This window comes from Schistocerca nitens, chromosome 2 (genome assembly GCF_023898315.1).
Source record: "Schistocerca nitens isolate TAMUIC-IGC-003100 chromosome 2, iqSchNite1.1, whole genome shotgun sequence".
Classification (NCBI taxonomy): domain Eukaryota; kingdom Metazoa; phylum Arthropoda; class Insecta; order Orthoptera; family Acrididae; genus Schistocerca; species Schistocerca nitens.
In genome coordinates, this window is record NC_064615.1 from 463,279,714 (window position 1) to 463,303,312 (window position 23,599).

General features: G+C 40.9%; 1 protein-coding gene across 1 annotated transcript in view; it reads right to left on the bottom strand.

The window, feature by feature from the left end:
- Window positions 1–23,399, bottom strand: part of LOC126235098 (damage-control phosphatase ARMT1-like) — a 152,660-nt gene extending 129,261 nt beyond the window's left edge. The window contains exon 1 of the mRNA XM_049943832.1: window positions 23,142–23,399. Within this exon, the coding sequence (XP_049799789.1) occupies window positions 23,142–23,399 (258 nt within the window). The remainder of the gene's footprint in view (window positions 1–23,141) is intronic.
- Window positions 23,400–23,599: the final 200 nt, after the last annotated feature.

Here is a 23,599-nt window from a genome sequence, read left to right on the forward strand (position 1 = left end):
ATTAAATTGAAAAGATGAAATAAATCCCTATTACAACTCAGGGAACTGACGGTTATCCATTAATTATGTGATTGAAAAATGTGTACCCAGATTCCAGGGGGAGGAGCAATTTCCCCGCTGCCTACCAACAAGGATGCCTATTAGTGTCCTGTTGTCACATCACTACAAATTAAACTCCAAGAGATTCTAGAGCCTAAAGCATTGAAAGCATTCAAGTTTTTTGGTAATCACTATCATGTTTAAGCATGATGCTTTTATTTCAAGTTTTAATGATCTCAGACGGCAAAATTCCGCTGCATAGATACCAATAGCAGTCAACATAAGTTGTCAGTGTTAAGTTAAGCCTTGATCTGAATGGAGTGTGAGATGTGGACAAAGCAGGAAGGAGAATTTTGACCCCACATTGAGGAGGGACCTAAAAGGGGGATTGTTATCTGTCTGCTACACAATGATGCCATTTGAGGCATCCATGTGCTTTGGTAATCAGCAGTTGTGGTGTAAAGTACACATGGAAGTAACAACATCATAGAGTTGTTCATGTTCAGACACTCTCGCTGCACTATTCATTTTTCAGTTGACACACCCAACACGAGTTAGCCACACTACTATATCACTACAGCTGTTAGATCACTAGTGTTGGCTGCAGTCAAAATATAAGACAGTCAACACGAACTGTACCAACAGCCACTGATAACAAGTAGGGACTGAAGCTCAACATAGCATCGCAATTCATAGCTACTGTAGCACTTCTCACTGCTGCCAAACTTTGCAATCTAGCAGTTATTGTACGTGTTCAACAGGCATAATTCAATCTCATATTCATCATGACTAACGACTTCCATATGCTAAAGCTACAAGAAACCCTTCATGCTCTGGGAAGGTTCTGACTCTCTCATACCCTTTCCCCCATTTCTACATCTCTGTTCTTCGAGAATTTTATTGTGAAATCCGTTACACTGAAGGACCAAAAAATACAATTCCTGATACATTATCACGATTACCTACATGGTTGGAAGAAAAACAAGGCATGTATGAGCTGAATACCAAATTTAGAATTTATTTTATAAAAAAGGTCAAAATAATAAATGTGTGAGAAAGTTAGCCCAAATGATAATGATGGAAAATAACTTAGATACTAAGTTAAAAATAGAATTATTAGAGTCATCTGTGTATTCCTAACCACAACAGGAAGGAAAACTGGGTAATATATAATGGAACATTGTATTGGAGCGATTAGAAGAACAGCAGAACCTGGTGAATTTGCACATCTACTCTTTAAGACCTTCCAGTGAAATAAGAAATATACCAAGAGTATGGACATTTTGCAGTTAAAAAGATTGAACATGTGGTTAAGTACTATTATTTTAAGAATATGAGTCAAACATTAAGAAGTGTAATTTATATTCTGTAATTTTATTTATCCTGTAGACCATACATTGTGTGCAGAGAAGCATATGACGATAAAGGACAGGTCAAAATTGAAGATGAGATGATACTAATACACAGTTAAAATGATTATGACAGTGATATTATAATCATACAAATGTTCATATAATACATATGTAATGCCAACAAACAGGAAAGGATATACCTGGATATTTTCTGAAAAATTCAGAATTGCACAATTTATCTAAATAAGTGTACATTATTAAGGGAACAAAATGTTTAAGCAAACAACATGGAAATACTGAAGTACCATATACATTTAAAATTCATTACTAATGTAAAATAGTAATGGCAATACACTTCTGTATTAAATTGTTGGGCTTACATACAAAGTACAGAACATGAATAGAAGAAATAACATGGAAATTCAAAAGTATGCATTTAAAATACATTACAAAGGGGAAAGTTTACTTCTGTATTACAAAGTTTAGGTTTGCATACAAATGCATACAGCATGGACAGAAAAAGTAATGATTTAAACAGAGCTACAATGTATAAAAGAAGATGAGCTTTTATGGAGAAATAAGAATTTTGTGCCAAGAAATGCAGTAACAGAATAGAAACTGTGATTTCATAAAATTTGTTTTAGTTCTGTTCTCATTTCCTTTAGATTATTAATTGTCTTGATCTCTGATGGGAGTTGGTGTTGCACATGTCGGCATATAAATTTACAACCATCAGCACATAATTTACTGCTATGTGCTATAATTTTTAACTAAGATTTATTTCAGTGTGTGTGGTAAACTACATTTCTCTGTAGGGTTCCTAAATGGTGAGCTACATAATAAACCATTTCGATTATACAAAGATATGGCATTTTAAGGATTTTTAACTCTTCAAAAAGTGGTTTACAGTGATCAGTCCTGTTTTTTGATGCTATTATTTGATGCCATTATTCTGACCATTTATTGTTGCAGTTTGGAAACTGTATTTCATTCAGAACTATTTCCCCAGAAAATTAGGCCACAGCTCATAATGGATTCAAACAGAGCATGGTATACAAACTTCAAAGTGTCAATGTTGGCTGAATCTTTTATTGATCTGAGTGGGTAGCACATTTTGCTGAGCTTCTTTGCAACTTTTTCTACATGCAGTTTCCAGTTTAGTGTACTACTGACGATTTGTGCAAGGAATTTGGTGTCCTGCACACAACAACTTCAACTTTGCCAATATGTATATCTACACTGGAGGGGATAATACTCTGCCTTGTGTGGAAGTTCATCCTTACAGTATTATGAGTGTTTATTAGCAGTCTGTTTGCCTCAGACCAACATTTTATGTGAAGCTAGTTTCATTGACTGTTCCTTGAAGTATATCTTCTCTGTTGGAAATTAAAATATTTGTATCATCAGCATAGGAAAAATAATTAGTATTAGGGATGTAGGGATCTTTTCTGAGTAATTGATGAACAATGTGAAAAGGACTGGGCCAAGAATAGACCCCTGTGGGACCCCACAAGTTGTATTTACGATATCTGACCTGCAGTAGGTTGAATCCTTGGGATTCCTAATTTCTGCATGTTGACTTCCTTTCACTTAAATAGCTACTGAACTATCTGTGGGCAATACCCCTGATTCCAAATTTGTCAAGTTTTTCAGGGAGCACTTACTGTTGACCATATCAAAGGCTTTAGATTGGGCAAGGAATACACCACCGACAGGCTGTTTATCATGAATTAGACTTGAGCACTTCTTTAAAAACTCATACATATTTATGGTTGGTTTACTTTTGCAAAAACCATATTGAGAAGATGTAACATTGTTGGAGTTTAAAAAGCTTCCTGACCTTGTAGAAACACAGCATTCAAAATTTTTTGAAAACTCATATAATATTGTAATAGGACTATAATTTTCCATGGCAGTCTTCTCTCCTTTCATGTACTGTGGCATAATTTTAGAAATTTTTGTCTGGTCAGGAAATGATCCCTCCTCAAAACAGATGTTAATGATGTTAAGAGTGAGGCTCATGCTGAAACTGAAAAACTTTTCAAGTCAAAATCAAAATACCATATCATGGTCAATAGAGAATATTTGTTTGATTCTTTCCCTTATAAATAACCTCTATTTCACAAGGCGGTGTTGGGGATAGGAAAAAGGAGTTCATGGGAATATTGTAGTTGGGCTGAGGGTGTACAGTGTTTGAACAGGAGACAAATTTTTTTTGTAATTCCTGGAAATTTTATGTGTATTTTCTGCTTTTTTTGCCATTCTGTGATCAACCTGAATTTATCCTCTGTGGTTCCGTTTTTTCAGTTTGGTCGTTTATTGTACTCTGTAGAATCTTACACTTGCTACAGGAGTTCCTGGTGAGGTTACCATTGTGAGCCTTTTTTGCTGCTTTAATTATTCTTCTATAAGTATTTTTGTATTTTTTAAAGTACAAATTGGACTCTGCCAACTTGCCATTGTCCAGTTTCCTAGCTCTGTGCAGTAGCAGCATTTTTACTGAGGATGTTTTAAAGCCTTTTGTAAGCCAAAAATTTTTCTTTTTGTGGGTCACAATTTTTGTTTTTCTGGGAAATGGTAAATGGAGTGGTACTGGAAATCTGGATGAAGTTTTCAAATTTTCCATATGCTCTTGCTGAAACATATTCAGTTTTCCAGTCATCTTTCCTTAAATTATATATATATATATATATATATATATATATATATATATATATATATATATATATAATTTAAATTACTGTCATTATAGCTTCTGCATTTGGGTCATTCCATCTCAAATCAACTAACAGTCTGAACCTTGATATCTCAGATTAGGAGGAATTTTTTTTTCAGGTAATGTACCCACTAACACTAGTTTAAATTTGAAATTTCAAATTTTTCTGACCTTTGGTTTTTCAGTTTCAAGGGTATAAAAATAAAAAAAAACCCACTGTTTTTGATCAATGGATGAGTGTTTTAAATTGCTGTAGCTCAAAAACTATACAACCTAGAGAGCTCAAACTTGCACCATCGTTATCCTCTAAAAATGCCCTTCAATTTTATATGTAACATGACTATGCTATCTAAATCTGAAAATTTTAAACTATTCCAAAAAAACATTTTTTGAAATTTCCAAAATACGTACCCTAGGATTTTTTTTATAAAAATTGTATGTGTTGTCCAGTCTGACTGACTACATGCATGCAAAATTTCAAGATGGGATCTCAATGGGTTCTTGTATAAAATAATATTTTACTACCGCAATACACACTAGTGGGGTGAAAAGCAGACTATTCTACGCTATGAATACTAAGGTAGGCCTATGTAATTCTAACAAACTTAAGTTATTATGTTAGCCTTTTTATGCAACATTACCCTCTTATTGTTTGTTAATTCATTAAATGATATTTTAATGCGAGAACGAAATATATAAAAAATAATAACCTAACAATCTTACGATTTTGTATGACATTCACTTTTTATTATAAAAAAACGTGAGATTTTCATATAGGGTCAAGGCTCTAGTTTTGGCCACTACCCCACTTACGGTCACCTTGATGTAACGGGGAAACTACACTGCATCCTTTCATCATATATTATAAATGGGAGGGAAAACTAAAACATCTGCAGTATGTCTTCATATCAGATTGCCTGAAACATAATGTAGCCGCTTTCTATGTATTCCAGAAAAAAAACTTCTAGAAATCATAAAGCAAAACTTGCCTTTTGCACTTAAAAAGATTACTTACTTTTCTGATGGCAGCGCTGTACAATATAAAAATAAGAAAAACTTCCTTAATTTGTGTTTGCATAAAACTGATTTTGAAGTTGAGGCAGAGTGGGAGTTCTTTGCAACATCCCATGGCAAGAGCGCATGCGATGGCCTTGGCGTAACTGTTAAGCGGCTAGCTGCTAAAGCCAGCTTACAAAGGCCATATGACCAGCAAATCTTAACACCCAAATCACTTTATGTAATTGCCATGGAAAACATAAAAAACATTGACTTTGAATATTGCACAACAGAGGACTATGAACTGACCAAAGAATAATTACTTCCTCAGTTTAGTGGCTCAAAAGCGATTGTGGGAACACAAAAGTTTTACTCATATAAACCCTGCACAGAGAGTCAAATTACTGTCAAAAAAATGGCTCTGAGCACTATGGGACTCAACTGCTGTGGTCATAAGTCCCCTAGAACTTAGAACTTCTTAAACCTAACTAACCTAAGGACAGCACACAACACCCAGCCATCACGAGGCAGAGAAAATCCCTGACCCCGCCGGGAATCGAACCCGGGAACCCGGGCGTGGGAAGCGAGAACGCTACCGCACGACCACGAGATGCGGGCATATTACTGTCAAGCCTTATCATTTTAGTCTGGATGAGTCTCTTGAATATGTGACAACACTGAACCAAATAACACTGTCACATATGGAAAATATTACTGCTGGTTTTGTGACAGTAGCATATGACGACTCTTGGTGGCTAGTATGCATGGATGAAAAATACAATGACATGTACCGAATAAATTTTTTACACCCAAAGGGTCCAGCCCAGTCTTTTTACTATCCACAACCAAGAGATATATTAGATGGCCCAGGAAATACTCTTTTACAAACAGCGAATCCAACAACAGCTACTGGAAGAACCTACACTTTAAGTGCTAAAGAAATGAAGTTGTCTTTTCTTGCTTTGGAAAATATCTTAAAAGATCATAAAAGAAGCACATTTAAATTATGTTACACCTACCCTCACTACACAGTAAGTTGTATAAATACCAATTAGTGTTAGAAATACAGTTCTATCCATGCAAATATCAACAAGGTAATCTTTTTCCCAAGTGAAATTACTTATATGCCAATTTCTAATATAAGGAACTTGTTGTAAATGATTACAAATAACACCAGAAAACCAAGAAAAAGATAATCTCTGCCATTTACAACTAAGGATGAAGGTGAGTGGCTTTATTCAAAATTTTAACTTGTAGCACGTATATTACCAATTAAAATGTGTTCACTTCCTTCTGATGCATAGTTAAAAGAATCATGAACATTAAATTAAAACAACACTATATCATTTAATGAATCAACAAACAATAAGGGGGTTATGTTGCATAAAAAGACTAACATAATAACTTAAGTTTGTTAGAATTATATAGGCCTACCTTAGTAATCATAGCGTAGAAATAGTCTGCTTTCCATCTCACTAGTGTGTATTGCGGTAGTAAAATATTTTTTTTTTATACAAGAACCCATTGAGGTCCCATCTTGAAATTTTGCATGCATGTAGTCAGTTAGACTGGACAACAAATACAATTTTTGTAAAAAAATCCTAGGGTACGTATTTTGGAAATTTCAAAAAATGTTTTTTGGAGTAGTTTAATATTTTCAGATTTAGGTAGCATAGTCATGTTACATATCAAATTGAAGGGAATTTTAGAGGAAAACAATGGTGCAAGTTTGAGCTCTCTAGGTTGTATAGTTTTTGAGGTACAGCATTTTAAAACAATCATCCATTGATCAAAAACAGAGGTTTTTTTATTTTTAAACCCTTGAAACTGAAAAACCAAAGGTCAGAAAAATTTGAAATTTCAAATTTAAACTAGTGTTAGTGGGTACATTACCTGAAAAAAATTCATCCTAATCTGAGAGGTGATGGTTCAAATCATGTGGTACAATTGGTTGCTTTGACATGAAATGACCCATTTGATAGCTACTCTGTCAGAAGGAAGTACAGGGTTTGGTGATTTCAGTGCACTGTGATCTGAAAAGCCAGCATCCCTGATCTTTATAATGCAATCAATGCCATTTGCAACAAGGTCAAGAGAACTTTTTAGCCTTATTGGAGACATGACTTTTATGATCAAGTTTAAAGAAAGCATTAAGTTCATAAACTGTGACATTTTGGGAGATTCAAGAAAATCAGTATTAGATCTCCTGTTCCAATAACTCCCTTAGAATTATTGTGAGAGCCTTTTTCTAGTAATAATATTAAGTTATTAAGAAAGAGAAGGAAATTACCATAAGGTGATCTTCATACGTACTTGATGTATATATTTAGGCCTGCAAACTCTAATCCTGCTAATTTTATCTTTTTGTCTAAATAATGTATTTCACAGGGATGGAAAGGTCCACTTTTTATACCATTTTTAGGTATTCACAGGTAACAACATTTTTATTGTTTTTCCTAGCTTAATGGTGAACTAACATAAAATTGTCAATAAATTGATAGCTCTGGCTCTTTTAGCCAGAGTTCATTTTTGTACACAAGACATGTATATCTGAAAATATATAAGCATCACGTCTGAGGATTTCAAGTCCACTTACTTAATTTCATAGTCTTTTGACATTGTGACAATATATGATCAGACTGTTGCAAATATGATTTTCTGTCTGATGTGTGGAAATAGAAGACGTCAGATGCATGTTTGCTTTCACCTATTGTGAACAAGTGGCTTTACCGTAAATAATTAACATTTTTGGCTGGTGCCTTTTTGTTGATGTCGATCTTCTTGGAACTCTTGAACTCCTCTTGCTGCTGTTAGAAACTGTCCTCTCAGATGGAATGTGAACATCTGACACTGAGTGTGATGGTATTATAATCAGTCTATTTACTGTCCCTTTCTTACTAAGTTTCTCAGTTCTTATAAGGTGCTTATTGTGTTTAACCAAAACACCTTTTCATGCTGTTGGTAAGCACAAATTACACAGAAATTTTCTCAATTCTTAAAAAATTAAAAACCCTTTAGCTTCTATTTCAGTCTCCTTTTTTATGGGATGACTTACAGTACCTAGAATGTTCAACCTTGCTAACCTCATATATGTTATCTAACTCTCTAACAGTGTGTTTGTTAATGTAATCAGTAAAAGTGTTTCTTTCCTCTTCTTCTTTTCTACCTCCATCCATAATTTGCGAGAGCCTTTTTAGACTTTCTGTTACTGGTTTAAGCATTTCTGAGAGAGACTGTTCTCATTGTAACTGTCCTAATCGTAGCAATCATAGTTTCTGATGACTAGCTGTTCACGCTTCAGTAACTTTATGCTTTGTCACCATCATGTTATTGTATGCTGAGACAGTTTTGTGGTGGTACACAACTTCGAAACTATTGGTGGTGACGAGATTTAGCTTCTATGTTTATTGCATTGATAAAATTGAGCATATCCACTGGTCTTCCATTGACTTCTTCAGTTCATCTCCCCTTTTCCAGCTACTGCCTCAATAAAACGTTCCAGTTCCATTATTTTTTTGTCAACTTTCTCGAGTTTTCTGTTGATTTATTGCCGCATGTTCTCCACGCCCTCGGAATGACACACATTCAAATTTGTCGATAGTCTAAAATGCATATACTGATATAGTTGCATATTGGTGCACCACCTACTAAGTAGAAACTCCTGGAAGTTCCATCTATATCGATCATCATTCAATTTTCTATTTTATCAACCACCAGAAAGCTATATTGCGTGTGATTCCAGTATTGGTGCATATCCTGACAAATTCATTGAATGTCATCTTGGCTCTTACATGGGCTTGGTAAATATATTTTGAATTTATACTGTCGTATTTGAATGCAATAATAAGATCTGTATTGGAATATCACTGTTTTCACTAAATGTTTGGTCTTTTATTCAATGAGTGCCATGCAGCATTTTCGGTAATTGTTAATATCTAGGCTGAAATAGCGGTTTTGAAAATACATATACCTGATCGAAGTCAATACCTTCAGCATTTGTTAACAGCGATAGAAAGAGGTTAGTCTACACCGAATCAAATGGCCTGACAATCCAAGCACTTACATTATCAAGAAGTAGTGAACCATTCCTCTTTTTGTCTGGTTTCTGGTATCATTGCAGGACCAGTCACTTACTAGAAGACCCTTGTGACGACGTTGTTTCATCTACTCAGTCATGGTGATGACTTTTCATTTGCCATACTCTAATGGAGGTGTTATAGAGAAATAATAAATTCACACATATTATAGCTCCTACAGACTCCTTTTATTTTGTAAAATCTTACATATAGCTGGATAATTGAAAGTAATTAAGTAACCGTGTAGTTCTGTGCCTATATCTTGCACAACTGCTTCATGTATTTCCACTTGCGTCGATCCACAGCGTGAGTTGTAGATTTTAATGTTGGTTTATTTTGGTGGTTGACAAGTCTTATGTGTTGTATATAGCAAATTGCTCCACAACTTAGAGAGTATGCTTAGCCACTAAGCATTAAATTTTTAAAGGTGTGTTCCTGTAGATGTGTGCACACTCTGTCATTACGTATTTTAACTTTCCATGGGAAGTCTGCAGAGATTGTAGGTTCACTCAGTATAACAGACAGGGAGAGTATTTTTCCATGAAACAAAGCAGAAATCTGCATTGAAGCACCACAAAGACAATTCTGCTCATCCATGGGTAATCATGGGTTTTCAAATGCCCCCCGCTGGGTAGAATCCATGATTCAACATCACACCTCTGGAAACGTCTAGTACCATACTTGTTTAAAATGTAGGTATGGTTATACAATATTATTTCTATGTTGGGCGACTGCTGTGACGATGGGTCCTTATCTGTTAGGAGAACAAATTATTATACATGTTATATACTCCTGGAAATTGAAATAAAAAAACCGTGAATTCATTGTCCCAGGAAGGGGAAACTTTATTGACACATTCCTGGGGTCAGATACATCACATGATCACACTGACAGAACCACAGGCACATAGACACAGGCAACAGAGCATGCACAAGGTCGGCACTAGTACAGTGTATATCCACCTTTCGCAGCAATGCAGGCTGCTATTCTCCCATGGAGACGATCGTAGAGATGCTGGATGTAGTCCTGTGGAACGGCTTGACATGCCATTTCCACCTGGCGCCTCAGTTGGACCAGCGTTCGTGCCGGACGTGCAGACCGCGTGAGACGACGCTTCATCCAGTCCCAAACATGCTCAATGGGGGACAGATCCGGAGATCTTGCTGGCCAGGGTAGTTGACTTACACCTTCTAGAGCACGTTGGGTAGCACGGGATACATGCGGACGTGCATTGTCCTGTTGGAACAGCAAGTTCCCTTGCCGGTCTAGGAATGGTAGAACGATGGGTTCGATGACGGTTTAGATGTACCGTGCACTATTCAGTGTCCCCTCGACGATCACCAGTGGTGTACGGCCAGTGTAGGAGATCGCTCCCCACACCATGATGCCGGGTGTTGGCCCTGTGTGCCTCGGTCGTATGCAGTCCTGATTGTGGCGCTCACCTGCACGGCGCCAAACACGCATACGACCATCATTGGCACCAAGGCAGAAGCGACTCTCATCGCTGAAGACGACACGTCTCCATTCGTCCCTCCATTCACGCCTGTCGCGACACCACTGGAGGCGGGCTGCACGATGTTGGGGCGTGAGCGGAAGACGGCCTAACGGTGTGCGGGACCGTAGCGCAGCTTCATGGAGACGGTTGCGAATGGTCCTCGCCGATAGCCCAGGAGCAACAGTGTCCCTAATTTGCTGGGAAGTGGCGGTGCGGTCCCCTACGGCACTGCGTAGGATCCTACGGTCTTGGCGTGCATCCGTGCGTCGCTGCGGTCCGGTCCCAGGTCGACGGGCACGTGCACCTTCCGCCGACCACTGGCGACAACATCGATGTACTGTGGAGACCTCACGCCCCACGTGTTGAGCAATTCGGCGGTACGTCCACCCGGCCTCCCGCATGCCCACTATACGCCCTCGCTCAAAGTCCGTCAACTGCACATACGGTTCACGTCCACGCTGTCGCGGCATGCTACCAGTGTTAAAGACTGCGATGGAGCTCCGTATGCCACGGTAAACTGGCTGACACTGACGGCGGCGGTGCACAAATGCTGCGCAGCTAGCGCCATTCGACGGCCAACACCGCGGTTCCTGGTGTGTCCGCTGTGCCGTGCGTGTGATCATTGCTTGTACAGCCCTCTCGCAGTGTCCGGAGCAAGTATGGTGGGTCTGACACACCGGTGTCAATGTGTTCTTTTTTCCATTTCCAGGAGTGTATATTATTGATGAAACTTTTTTATTCATCATTAGTACTAATACTTATATGACAACTGTCTTGTTGCTATCCATGTTGACATATTCAGTGTTTAAGAGCCCTCATGCAACTGTTTGAACAGTTTATCGATAGCTGTAAATTTATAGGTTTTGGTATAATGAATAATGTTATGTACTTGAAGATTAAAGGCTTTTATAGGAAATCATGCAATTCCATTGCTGCTTTAGGCACCTTGTGCTCACTGTGAATTGCTGGGGCTGTATGCTGATTCATACAACCGTGGCAGAACACAGAGGTGTGGAGAAGTGCATCACGTAGCAGTGCAAAACCGTCATGAGCACTGCAATAGCCTCTATGTATCTCAGAGGCAAAGGAGCGAGCAATGAGACCACTTCGTCATGTATTTATGGTGTATACACAGCGTATGCACGGCGCATACGCCAGTGTAGAAAGTTATACTGACGTAAAGATGCTGGTGTAGACTGTTACGCCAGTGTAACGATGACATGTGCATCAAATTACGCCAGGTGAGTGTGTGTCTCTTGGTACAGTTGAAAATAAAACCGCTATTTATGGGATATACTTAGTTACAACCAGCAATTACGGCAATAGACAATCTTTGCCATGCTTGAAGATCCAAATAAACTTGACGTACAAGGCAATGCTGTAAATACTTCCACGTCGCCCATAGCGCTGTGGATTATTGTGGCTATTGTGGTGGCTCAGGCAACAATAGTTCAGCTAGCGCTGTAATAATAATAATAATAATGAAGTCCTCTATATACCAAAACACCCAAACATAATACTGTATTTTAGAGATGGGTGAAATACTTACTCATAGGTATTTCCAGCGCAGCCCACAACCGCTTCTTGTGTAGTGGGAGACTGGATGCAGATTTTAAAAAGGGTACACAATTGTAATAAATGTAGCATGTTGTGTTGGTGGGCGCAGTCATGTAATGCATCTTCTTGCAATTCTGTTGGATTGCAATTACTTATTCAACAATATTCCTCATGGCTGCAGTAACACATCCCTGTGTTATCATGTCTATCCGTTCTTGATGCAGAAAGCTCTTAGTATATCTCTCTGATAGATGTTTACAACAAATAGAGCTGTTAAAGATACTTTTATCAGCACAAGCGTCTTATCAATTGAAGACATGATGCGTAGGCATATATACATACAGAAAAGAAATTGCAGCACTTGCACAATTGAACTACAAAAATTAAAATTGCTTAAAGGGTGGAGGCCAACCTTGAACGCCATTGATGCGCTGGGGTCCCTTTGGCGTAATACCATTGCCTGCAACAGGGAGAAGAAGCAGGGATGATGTAATTGCACAGTGCTGGACGCTTCAAAACTGCGCCTTCAGCAGGAAAAGTGCCAGCAACTGCTTTTTCTTTCTTTTTCTTGTGCGTGCGTGCGTGTGTGTGTGTGTGTGTGTGTGTGTGTGTGTGTGTGTGTGTGTGTGTTCAGAAGGACTGTTGGTCGTGGATATCATGCCACACGGAACCATATCAATTTTGTTACATGTATGGCAAGCCTCTACTCACTTTCAAATTCTAAAGGTGGCAGGGGTAAAATACAGGGAGCGAAAGGCTATTTACAATTTGTACAGAAACCAGATGGCAGTTATAAGAGTCGAGGGGCATGAAAGGGAAGCAGTGGTTTGGAAGGGAGTGAGACAGGGTTGTAGCCTCTCCTCGATGCTATTCAATCTGTATATTCAGCAAGCAGTAAAGGAAATGTAAGAAAAATTCGGAGTAGGAATTAAAATACATGGCGAAGAAATAAAAACTTTGAAACTTGCCGATGACATTGTAATTCTGTCAGAGACAGGAAAGAATTTGGAAGAGCAGTTGAACGGAATGGACAGTGTCTTGAAAGGAGGATATAAGATGAACATGAACAAAAGCAAAACGAGGATAATGGAATGTAGTCGCATTGAGTTGGGTGATGCTGAGGGAATTAGATTAGGAAATGAGACACTTTAAGTAGTAAACGAGTTTTGCTATTTGGGGATCAAAATAACTGATGATGGTCGAAGTAGAGAAGATATAAAATGTAGATTGGCAATTGCAAGGAAAGTGTTTCTGAAGAAGAGAAATTTGTTAACATCGAGTATAGATTTAAGTGCCAGGAAGTCGTTTCTGAAAGTATTTGTATGGAGTGTAGCCATGTATGGAAGTGAAACATTGACAATAAATGGTTCGGACAAGAAGAGAATAGAAGCTTTCGAAATGTGATGCTACAGAAGAATGCTGAAGATTAGATGGGTAGATCACATAACTAATGAGGAGGTATTGAATAGAACTGGGGAGAAGAGGAGTTTGTGGCACTACTTGACAAGAAGGAAGGATCGGTTGGTAGGACATGTTCTGAGGCATCAAGGGATCACAAATTTTGTATGGAGTGTAGCCATGTATGGAAGTGAAACATTGACAATAAATAGTTCGGACAAGAAGAGAATAGAAGCTTTCGAAATGTGGTGCTACAGAAGAATGCTGAAGATTAGATGGGTAGATCACATAACTAATGAGGAGGTATTGAATAGAACTGGGGAGAAGAGGAGTTTGTGGCACTACTTGACAAGAAGGAAGGATCGGTTGGTAGGACATGTTCTGAGGCATCAAGGGATCACAAATTTAGTATCGGAGGGCAGCGCGGAGGGTAAAAATCGCAGAGGGAGACCAAGAGATGAATACACTAAGCAGATTCAGAAGGATGTAGGTTGCAGTAAGTACTGGGAGATGAAGAAGCTTGCGCAGGATAGGGTAGCATGGAGAGCTGCATCAAACCAGTCTCAGGACTGAAGACCACAGCAACAACATGGCAAGCCTCAAATGTGTCGCGTTCGACAACATCTGCAATACCACAATGTTTTCCTGTTGCGTGACACCACCACCACCGAGATCACAAAACTTTAGTGGAGAACATTGAAGCACCCACCCTACAGGACTGATCTGGCACCGTGTGACTACCACTTCTGCGGTAAACTGAAGGAATCCTTTCGCAGAACAAGATTTAAAGATGATGTCTCCGTTGTAAAGGCTGCTAAACAGTGGCTCAAACGTGCTACTCCTTATTTCTAATGTGCAGATATACGGGTCCTAATTACACTGTAGCATAAGGCAGTTGAAAGAGACGGAGATTATGTGGAAAAATGGCATTTTGTTTCTCAAAAACGCATCAACATACTTGAAAAACATCGAAGATATTGAAATTAAATTGAGTATCTTAAAAAAGCTCTGTATTTCTTTTGGAATGATCTCATATCCGTCCATTTTCTTCATTTTTCAATTTTTTTTAATTCATTGGTCAGTCCTGGAGGGGTAACATAGGAAGATTCCTGGAGTTTTGAAATTGCTGCATCTTTTAAAGCTTGAAAGAGTGAGACATTAAGCCATAATTCTTTACAGTTGCAAATCCCTTCTGGTGTGAATCATGCTGTAATTCCTTATATTTAATTGGTGAAAATTGATCCTACTCTGAACATCAGCGGTTTTTCCTAATGATTCCACAACCATAAGGATTTTCTTGAAACAGTTTCTCCATCAAATATCAGAATCCAAAAACAGTGGACTCGTCACGGATTCATACTCTTCTAGAACAGTAAAGTAATGTTCTCTCAGAGAAGCGCATGTTTGCTATTTCGTCCAGTGCTCAGAGAGCTGGGGTCACTACAGAGTGTGTACTCTATATTCTTGGTTCAGCATTCTGATACTATCTACCGACTGGAACAGAAAACACGTAAGTCGCTGGCTACCACTGTCTCTGCAGTTCCGCACGTATGTCTACGGTACTATATTTTCGAGAAAAGGCGCCATAGTAGCGCGATGCCTGTAAACACGTTGTGTTGACCCCAGAAAACTCGATCAGTATTATAAAACGTGTTACAGAAAATTGCGGACGTACTGATGAATCAATTCTTGGGATTACAGCTTGATAATAAATTCAACTGGGAGGAGCACACCACAGAACTGCTGAAACGTCTTAACAAATCTCTGTTTGCAATGCAAATTTTGTCAGACATAGGGGATATAAAAATGAAAAAGCTGGCATACTGTGCTTACTTTCATTCCATAATCTCATATGGGATTATTTTTTGGGTAATTCACCAAGCCAAGCTAAAGTTTTCCGGGCACAAAAACGTGCAGTGAGAGTTATATGTGGTGTGAACTCAAGAACATCCTGCAGAAGCCTGTTTAGGGAACTAGGGATACTAACTACTGCTTCCAATATATTTATTCCTTAATGAAATTTGTCATTAAAAATATATCACTTTTTCAAACCAACAGCTCAATTCATGGAATCAATACTAGAAATAAGAATAATCTTCACAAGGATTTAAAGTCACTTAGTCTTGTACAAAAAGGTGTGCATTATTCAGGAACACACATTTTCAATAACTTGCCAGCAGCCATAAAAAGTTTAACAATCAATGAAATTCAGTTTAAGAGAAGCCTAAAGGATTTATTGGTAGCCAACTCCTTCTACTCCATTGATGAATTTCTTAGTAAAACCAACTGATTTGTATATAAGTACAACATAACGTCTGCACAATTTCAGTGCAGTAATGTGTTCATTGAAAATTTGTGTGTCTGTGTGTGTGTGTGTGTGTGTGTGTGTGTTAGTATAATCTAACTTCTGCACCATTTCAGTGCAGTAATGTGTTCATTGTAAATAAGTATTACAATAGTTGTATTACCTTATAAATAAATAAAAAGCTTTTTTATTTTAAATTCAGTGCATTAGTATTTGTAAAATGACTCTTAGTGTTCATTAAAAAATGACGATCATTCCACTTGGGACCTGTGGAATGGTACATTAGCTTATTTGTTTTAGTTGTAAATATTTGTCATGTATTGTTGTTTTTCTGACATGTTCCACATCCTGGAGGACCTCCTCACTACGAATCAATTGGAATTAAATATAATCTAATCTAATCTAATCTGACACATTTGTCGCTGATGATGATTATCGGTTTAAAGAGACTAAACATGTATGGTTGCAGTTATACTCTCATTCACCCCTCTCCCCACCCCCTGCATAGAATCTATGTATCCCACCTACCAGTGTCTAGACTGAATCTCATGAGCAAATGTGAGAACGTATCCGAAATGTTTGTCCAGTGTGTATCTGAGGTGGGTACCACCTGGTATTCATCTGGTTCAAATGGCTCTGAGCACTATGGGACTTAACATCTGAGGTCATCAGTCCCCTAGAACTTAGAACTACTTAAACTTAACTAACCTAAGGACATTACACACATCCATGCCCAAGGCAGGATTCGAACCTGCGACCGTAGCAGTCGCGCGGTTCCGGTATTCATCTAATGGCATGTGGAAAACCATATAAAAACCACCTTCGGGCTCGCTGGCTAACCAACCCTAGCCATTAATATGCAAGGCAGATTCGGTCAGGATCAGGCTCGTAATGCCGTGTTCTGGAAGCAACGCATTAACGCCGTTGGCTATCTGGGCAGATCATTTGTTGTTAACAACTTTTGACTAAAACCGTCCTCACTCAGGAGAAGACACCTGACGTCGACCGGGACACAGATGGTACATCTAAGTGCACGAGAGACAGTGCTGACACCACATGGGGCATGCTGGTTAAAGTGATTTCCGACTGCAGTGCTGTCCGGTGACAGCTGTCGCCTGTAAACCACACAGGTAGTTTATGAAAATGGCTCATGTAAGATTCTTATGTTATCTCTATAAAAATACACACACTCTCCCTTGTCCACATGCGAGGCATATTGTTCTGTCCATAGCATACATGAATAAAACGTGCAATATCCATGAAATCGTTATAAGACAAAAAGGAAATTTCCATGTCCAGTCAGTAAGGACATCAGCTCATAAAAGTTCCATTAGAAATAATACGGTAGAACTTTACAGTAGTCACCATCCATAACGTCGATTCTCGCACCTTCTACCCCTCTGCAGGTGTGCCCCAGGGGTCTGTCCTCTCCCCTCTCTTCTACCTCTTCTACATGGCAGATATGCCCCAAGCCCCCTCCCACCCCTCCAGTACACCTCCTGCAGTATGCTGATGACACCGCATTCCTTGCCCTTGCTCCTACTCTCCAACAGTCCCAATGCCTTCTCCAGAATCACCTTCACCTTTTTGCCACATGGTGTAACCAGTGGCTTCTGAAAATCAATCCTTCCAAGACCCAGGCAATCATCGTAGGTCATACCACTCTTTCCTTCTGGCTCCTTGATTTTTCGCTTACCTACTGCGCCCGTCCTGTCCGCCTCTCCCCCACCCTCACTTACCTTGACCTCACCATTGACCGTCATCTCACCTGCATCCCTCATCTACACTCTATCCAATCCAAAGCCCACAACCACCTCCGACTTCTCACACTCCTCTCTGGCTGGACATGGGGGTTGAACCCCTCTACCATCCTCCACACCTAAAAATCCTTAATCCGTGCCATGTCCCATCCTTTATTATGCCAGTTCTACCTGGATATCCGCCCCCCCCCCCCAAATTCTATAAGTCCCTCCCTCGAGCACCATGCACTCCGCCTCGCCTCCCGTATACGCCTCCTGTCCCCCACGCGGATCCTCTGCGACCTAATTCCTTTCCCCCATCTGCTCCTATTCCTCAAACATATCCGCATACTCTACACCTCCCACCACCTTGATCCTCTCCTCTCCAACCCCTGCCCTCTGCCATGCCTTCACTGCTGTGTCCCCCCTACCCTCCATCTCTACACCCTTCATCTCCTTTCCCAAGGTGGCTTCCGTTAACTCCCCCTCCTGGATGATGCCCTCTCTCCCTCCATTTATCCCTCCTATCAACTCTGATCCTCACCTCCCCCCTCCTTTCCTCTGTCCTTTGCCCAGGCTCCCTCTTCCCCCCCTTCCATTCTGTTTTTCCCCACCTACCCTCTCTCAGCCTCCCTTCTCTCCCCTGAGTCCTTTCTGCTCTCCCTTCCACTGCCTTTCCCACTCCTTCTCACGTCCACCCAGCCCCCCTTTTCTATGTCCCCTCCCTCCATCGGTTCCCCCTTTTTTTCCTCTCCTCCCCCCTTTTCACCCTAATAGGTCTGGGCCCCCCCACCCCACCCTCCCATCTGCCACCGTGTCACCTGTTTAGTGTGGTTATAAGTGAGTGTTCAGTGTTGTGCGTCCCCTATCAGTGTTGCGAACAGCCGCCATACTGTCGCTAATTGTGTTTTTTATCTCATCCTAACAGAAACCAGACTGTCGCCGTGTTTTTTAATTTTGCCTGTCTACTTCTTGGGTGTCTTCATCCGCATCGTCACCGCAGTGTTTTTATATTTTAAATTCCACAACTTACAGCCATTTTACAGTTTTTTTTTTACAATGTCACCGTTTTAGCGCCTATTTTCTTGTTTGTTTCTGTTCTCATTATGTTTTTTAACTTTTCCGTAGGCTGTTGAGCAGCATATTACGCTGCTGCCAGCCCCCCCCCCCCCTCTCAGGGGGAACTGAAATCCAGTAAAGAAAAAAAATTACAGTAGTCTTCCACATAACATAAAAAATTATTTCATCATTTCACTTTGTAGTGTAACCTTAAAGCCGTTCTTGCTTGATCACTGTTTCTGTCCAGTAGCAGAAGTTTTTGAACATGTGAAATACTAGACTTGAAACAATGAAGTGAAAAATACCCCTGGAAGTAGCGCAAGCTTGTTGTAGATACAGAAAAAAGGAAAAAAAAATCCAATGCTATGTTGCTGTTACATTTTATAAACTTCTTATAAAGAATACCTGTGTGTGTGTGTGTGTGTGTGTGTGTGTGTGTGTGTGCGTGTGTGTGCGCGCGCGCGCGCGCGCACTATCATCAATACCATTTACAAAAGAATTTTGAATTACAAATTCCAGAACATTATTTGGATGAATAAATAAATACTGAATTTCTATTGAATCAGACAGCGATGTAGAAGGCAATTTTGCTGTCCAGTGTTCAATGTTGCATTGAATGTTCATAAAATGTAACAAACTCACTTCTGAAAGAAAGCGTACTTAAATATGCAGGGTTTTTTCTTATTAACAGTTAAAACATCTGAAGCGACATAGACGCCACAGCGAAAAGTAATTTAATACGAGTCACGCGGTGTTGCAACTATCGGGAACCATTCCAAAAGTGGATGACAAATGTTGAACGTGTGACGTCATCTACGACATACCTCGCCCCAGCTGTTGGACTTGTCGATCCTACACTCGCCGGTAGGTGGTAGTGCTACACAATGCTGCGCAACGGTCTAAATATCAAACACCTTTTGTAAATGTGATCTATTGTAAACGTAGAAGTTACAAAATTACCGTCCTCTCTGTGTTTCTTTCCTTTTCTCCACTTTTTTATGGTTAAAGAATTTATTTAGTAAAGAAAAAGTAGGTCATTTAATGGTATCGACGAAATTCTAAAGCTTATACTCATGTACTTGTGACGTAGTACGGTAGGTTAAACCAGCCGAGATTGCCAGACCGTTAAACAAAATATTAAATCCTACCTAAATGTAAAAACGTAACTGTCTAACGCAATGAAAAAAATAGTGCCTGCCACACGCAAGACTCGAACACCGAGCCCCATGTGCTGAACTTGGGCTGGGATGATCAGGTGCGACAGACCAGTGGGCTCAACCGCTGGATGTGCGGTGACGTACATCTGGTGACGTCACAAGTTCGACATTTGTCATTGAATGTTGGGGTGTTTCCCGACATTTGCGGCCCCGTATGTCTTACATTAAATTACTTGTCTCAGCGTCATCTACATCACTTTGAATGTTTTTAGACGTTATTATGGTCCACCCTATATACACTACTGGCCATTAAAATTGCTACACCAAGAAGAAATACAGATGATAAACGGGTATTCATTGGACAAATATATTATACTAGAACTGACATGTGATTACATTTTCACGCAGTTTGGGTGCATAGATCCTGAGAAATAAGTACCTAAAACAACCGCCTATGGCCGTAAGAACGGCCTTGATACGCCTGGGCATTGAGTGAAACAGAGCTTGGATGGCGTATACAGGTACAGCTGCCCATGCAGCTTCAACACGATATCACAGTTCATCAAGAGTAGTGACTGGCGTATTGTGACGAGCCAGTTGCTCGGCCACCATTGACCAGACGTTTTCAGTTGGTGAGAGATATGGAGAATGTGCTGGCCAGGGCAGCAGTCGAACATTTTCTGTATCCAGAAAGGCCCGTACAGGACCTGCAACATGCGGTCGTGCATTATCCTGCTGAAATGTAGGGTTTTGCAGGGATCAAATGAAGGGTAGAGCCACGGGTCGTAACACATCTGAAATGTAACGTCCACTGCTCAAAGTGCTGTCAATACGAACAAGAGGTGACCGATACGTGTAACCAATGGCACCCCATACCATCACGCCAGGCGATACGCCAGTATGGTGATGACGAATACACGCTTCCAATGTGCGTTCACCGCGATGTCGCCAAACACGGATGCGACCATCATGATGCTGTAAACAGAACCTGGATTCATCCGAAAAAATGACGTTTTGCCATTCGTGCACCCAGGTTCGTCATTGAGTACACCATCGCAGGCGCTCCTGTCTGTGATGCAGCATCAAGGGTAACCGCAGCCATGGTCTCCGAGCTGATAGTCCATGCTGCTGCAAACGTCGTCGAACTGTTCGTGCAGATGGTTGTTGTCTTGCAAACGTTCCCATCTGTTGACTCAGGGATCGAGACGTGGCTGCACGATCCGTTACAGCCATGCGGATAAGATGCCTGTCATCTCGGCTGCTAGTGATACGACGCCGTTGGCATCCAGCACGGCGTTCCGTGTTACCCTTCTGAACCCACCGATTCCATATTCTGCCAACAGTCATTGGAACTCGACCAACGCGAGCAGCAATGTCGCGATACGATAAACCGCAAGCGCGATAGGCTACAATCCGACCTTTATCAAAGTCGGAAACGTGATGGTACGCATTTCTCCTCCTTACACGAGGCATCACAACAACGTTTCACAAGGCAACGCCGGTCAACTGCTGTTTGTGTATGAGAAATCGGTTGGAAACTTTCCTCGAGTCAGCACGTTGTAGGTGTCGCCACCGGCGCCAACCTTGTGTGAATGCTCTAAAACGCTAATCATTTTCATGTCACAGCATCTTCTTCCTGCCGGTTAAGTTTCGCGTCTGTAGCACGTCATCTTCGTGGTGTAGCAGTTTTAATGGCCAGTAGTGTACATAACACGGAAACGTACACAAAATATTTCTATTAAATTAATAAGAAATTGCGCGAAGGTGAAGAACAAAGTATTCTGGATACAACAAGGTGCAAATCATATACTGATTATTTCATAACTCAGCACCTTTAGACTATGTTGAACAAACGATCATGCACTTTAGGACATGCTCTCCAAAAGGCTTAATAACCGCTGATATGTTATTAACTGACATATAATTACAGCAAATATTACCAAGAATATATGTTTTGATAAATGTTCAATGTGCCGTTGCCTTGCACATTTTCACATCATGCAAGGCATTACACTAAAAGAACTAAATACAAAAATTCTTTAACCACTAATATCATTCGTCCCATCATTTTATCACTATAAATCGTACCAACAACAACGTTTTCGAGAGATTGTAAATGTGCTGGTGCTTTGAAACAGCATATATTCACGCGATGTAAATTGCAATGTGGGCGTCAACTGAAAACGACAAAACCAAAATCGGCGCCTTCCAAGTTCTGTTTGTGGCGTAGAGAGCGTTCTTACCTCTTATTGCTTCAACGTTTCATAGCACGTTGCCGAAATATCACACAACATGTTCTGTGTCTCACGCGAGGCAGTGCCTCCTCGACGTGAAATACTTCTACATCTACATTTATCATTTATACTCCGCAAGTCACCCAACGATGTGTGGCGGAGGGCACTTTACGTGCCACTGTCATAACCTCCCTTTCCTGTTCCACTCGCGTATCGTTCGCGGGAAGAACGACTGCCGGAAAGCCTCCGTGCGCCCTCGAATCTCTCTAATTTTACATTCGTGATCTCCTCGGGAGGTATAAGTAGGGGGAAGCAATATATTCGATACCTCATCCAGAAACGCACCCTCTCGAAACCTGGACAGCAAGCTACACCGCGATGCAGAGCGCCTCTCTTGCAGAGTCTTTCTCTTGAGTTTGCTAAACATCTCCGTAACACTATCACGCTTACCAAATAACCCTGTGACGAAACGCGCCGCTCTTCTTTGGATCTTCTCTGTCTCCTCTGTCAACCCGACCTGGTACGGATCCCACACTGATCAGCAATGCTCAAGTATAGGTCGAACGAGTGTTTTGTAAGCCACGTCCTTCGTTGATGTACAACATTTTCTAAGGACTCTCCCAATGATTCTGCCGGCCGGGGAGGCCGTGCGGTTCTAGGCGCTACAGTCTGGAACCGCGTGACCGCCACGGTCGCAGGTTCGAATCCTGCGTCGGGCATGGATGTGTGTGATGTCCTTAGGTTAGTTAGGTTCAAGTAGTTCTAAGTTCTAGGGGACTGATGACCTCAGAAGTTAAGTCCCACAGCGCTCAGAGCCATTTTTGAACCAATGAATCTCAACCTGGCACCCGCATAACCAACAATTAATTTTATATGATCATTTCACTTCAAATCGTTCCGTATGCATAAATAACAGGAAGTGACGTCACGAAACAGTTACAGGTCGACGTCCACTTCAGGGTGTTACATCCCTCGTGAGGGCGGCTGAAGTATACGTCGTCGGGGCAGAGCGGCTCACCTGTATGGCGGGCATGCCGGCGGCGAACGTCTTCTGCTTGACGGGCAGGAAGGGGTCGGGCGGCTGTGCGGGGTCCGCGAGCGCGGAGGCTTCGGTGGCCTGCCGCACGCGGCGGTACATATAGGACTCGGCCACGATCCAGGGCGCCGTCAGCCAGTGGCGCGAGCAGGCGCAGCCCGCCGCGCGCAGCAGCTTGTTCCACAGCGCCGCGTCGCCCGCCGTCGACGTCAGCTGCGGCCACGACGCGTCGCCACGCATCTCCTCCAGCAGCTGCGACAACTGACGCACCAACCCGCTCTGTCCGGATCCCTAATCTACAGCCTACGTCCCACGGTACCACATACACTGAAGTACCAAAGAAACTGGTGACCCTGTCTTATATCGTGCAGGGCCCCTGCGAGCACGCATAAGTGCCGGAACACGACGTGTCATGAACTCAACTAACGTCTGAAGTAGTG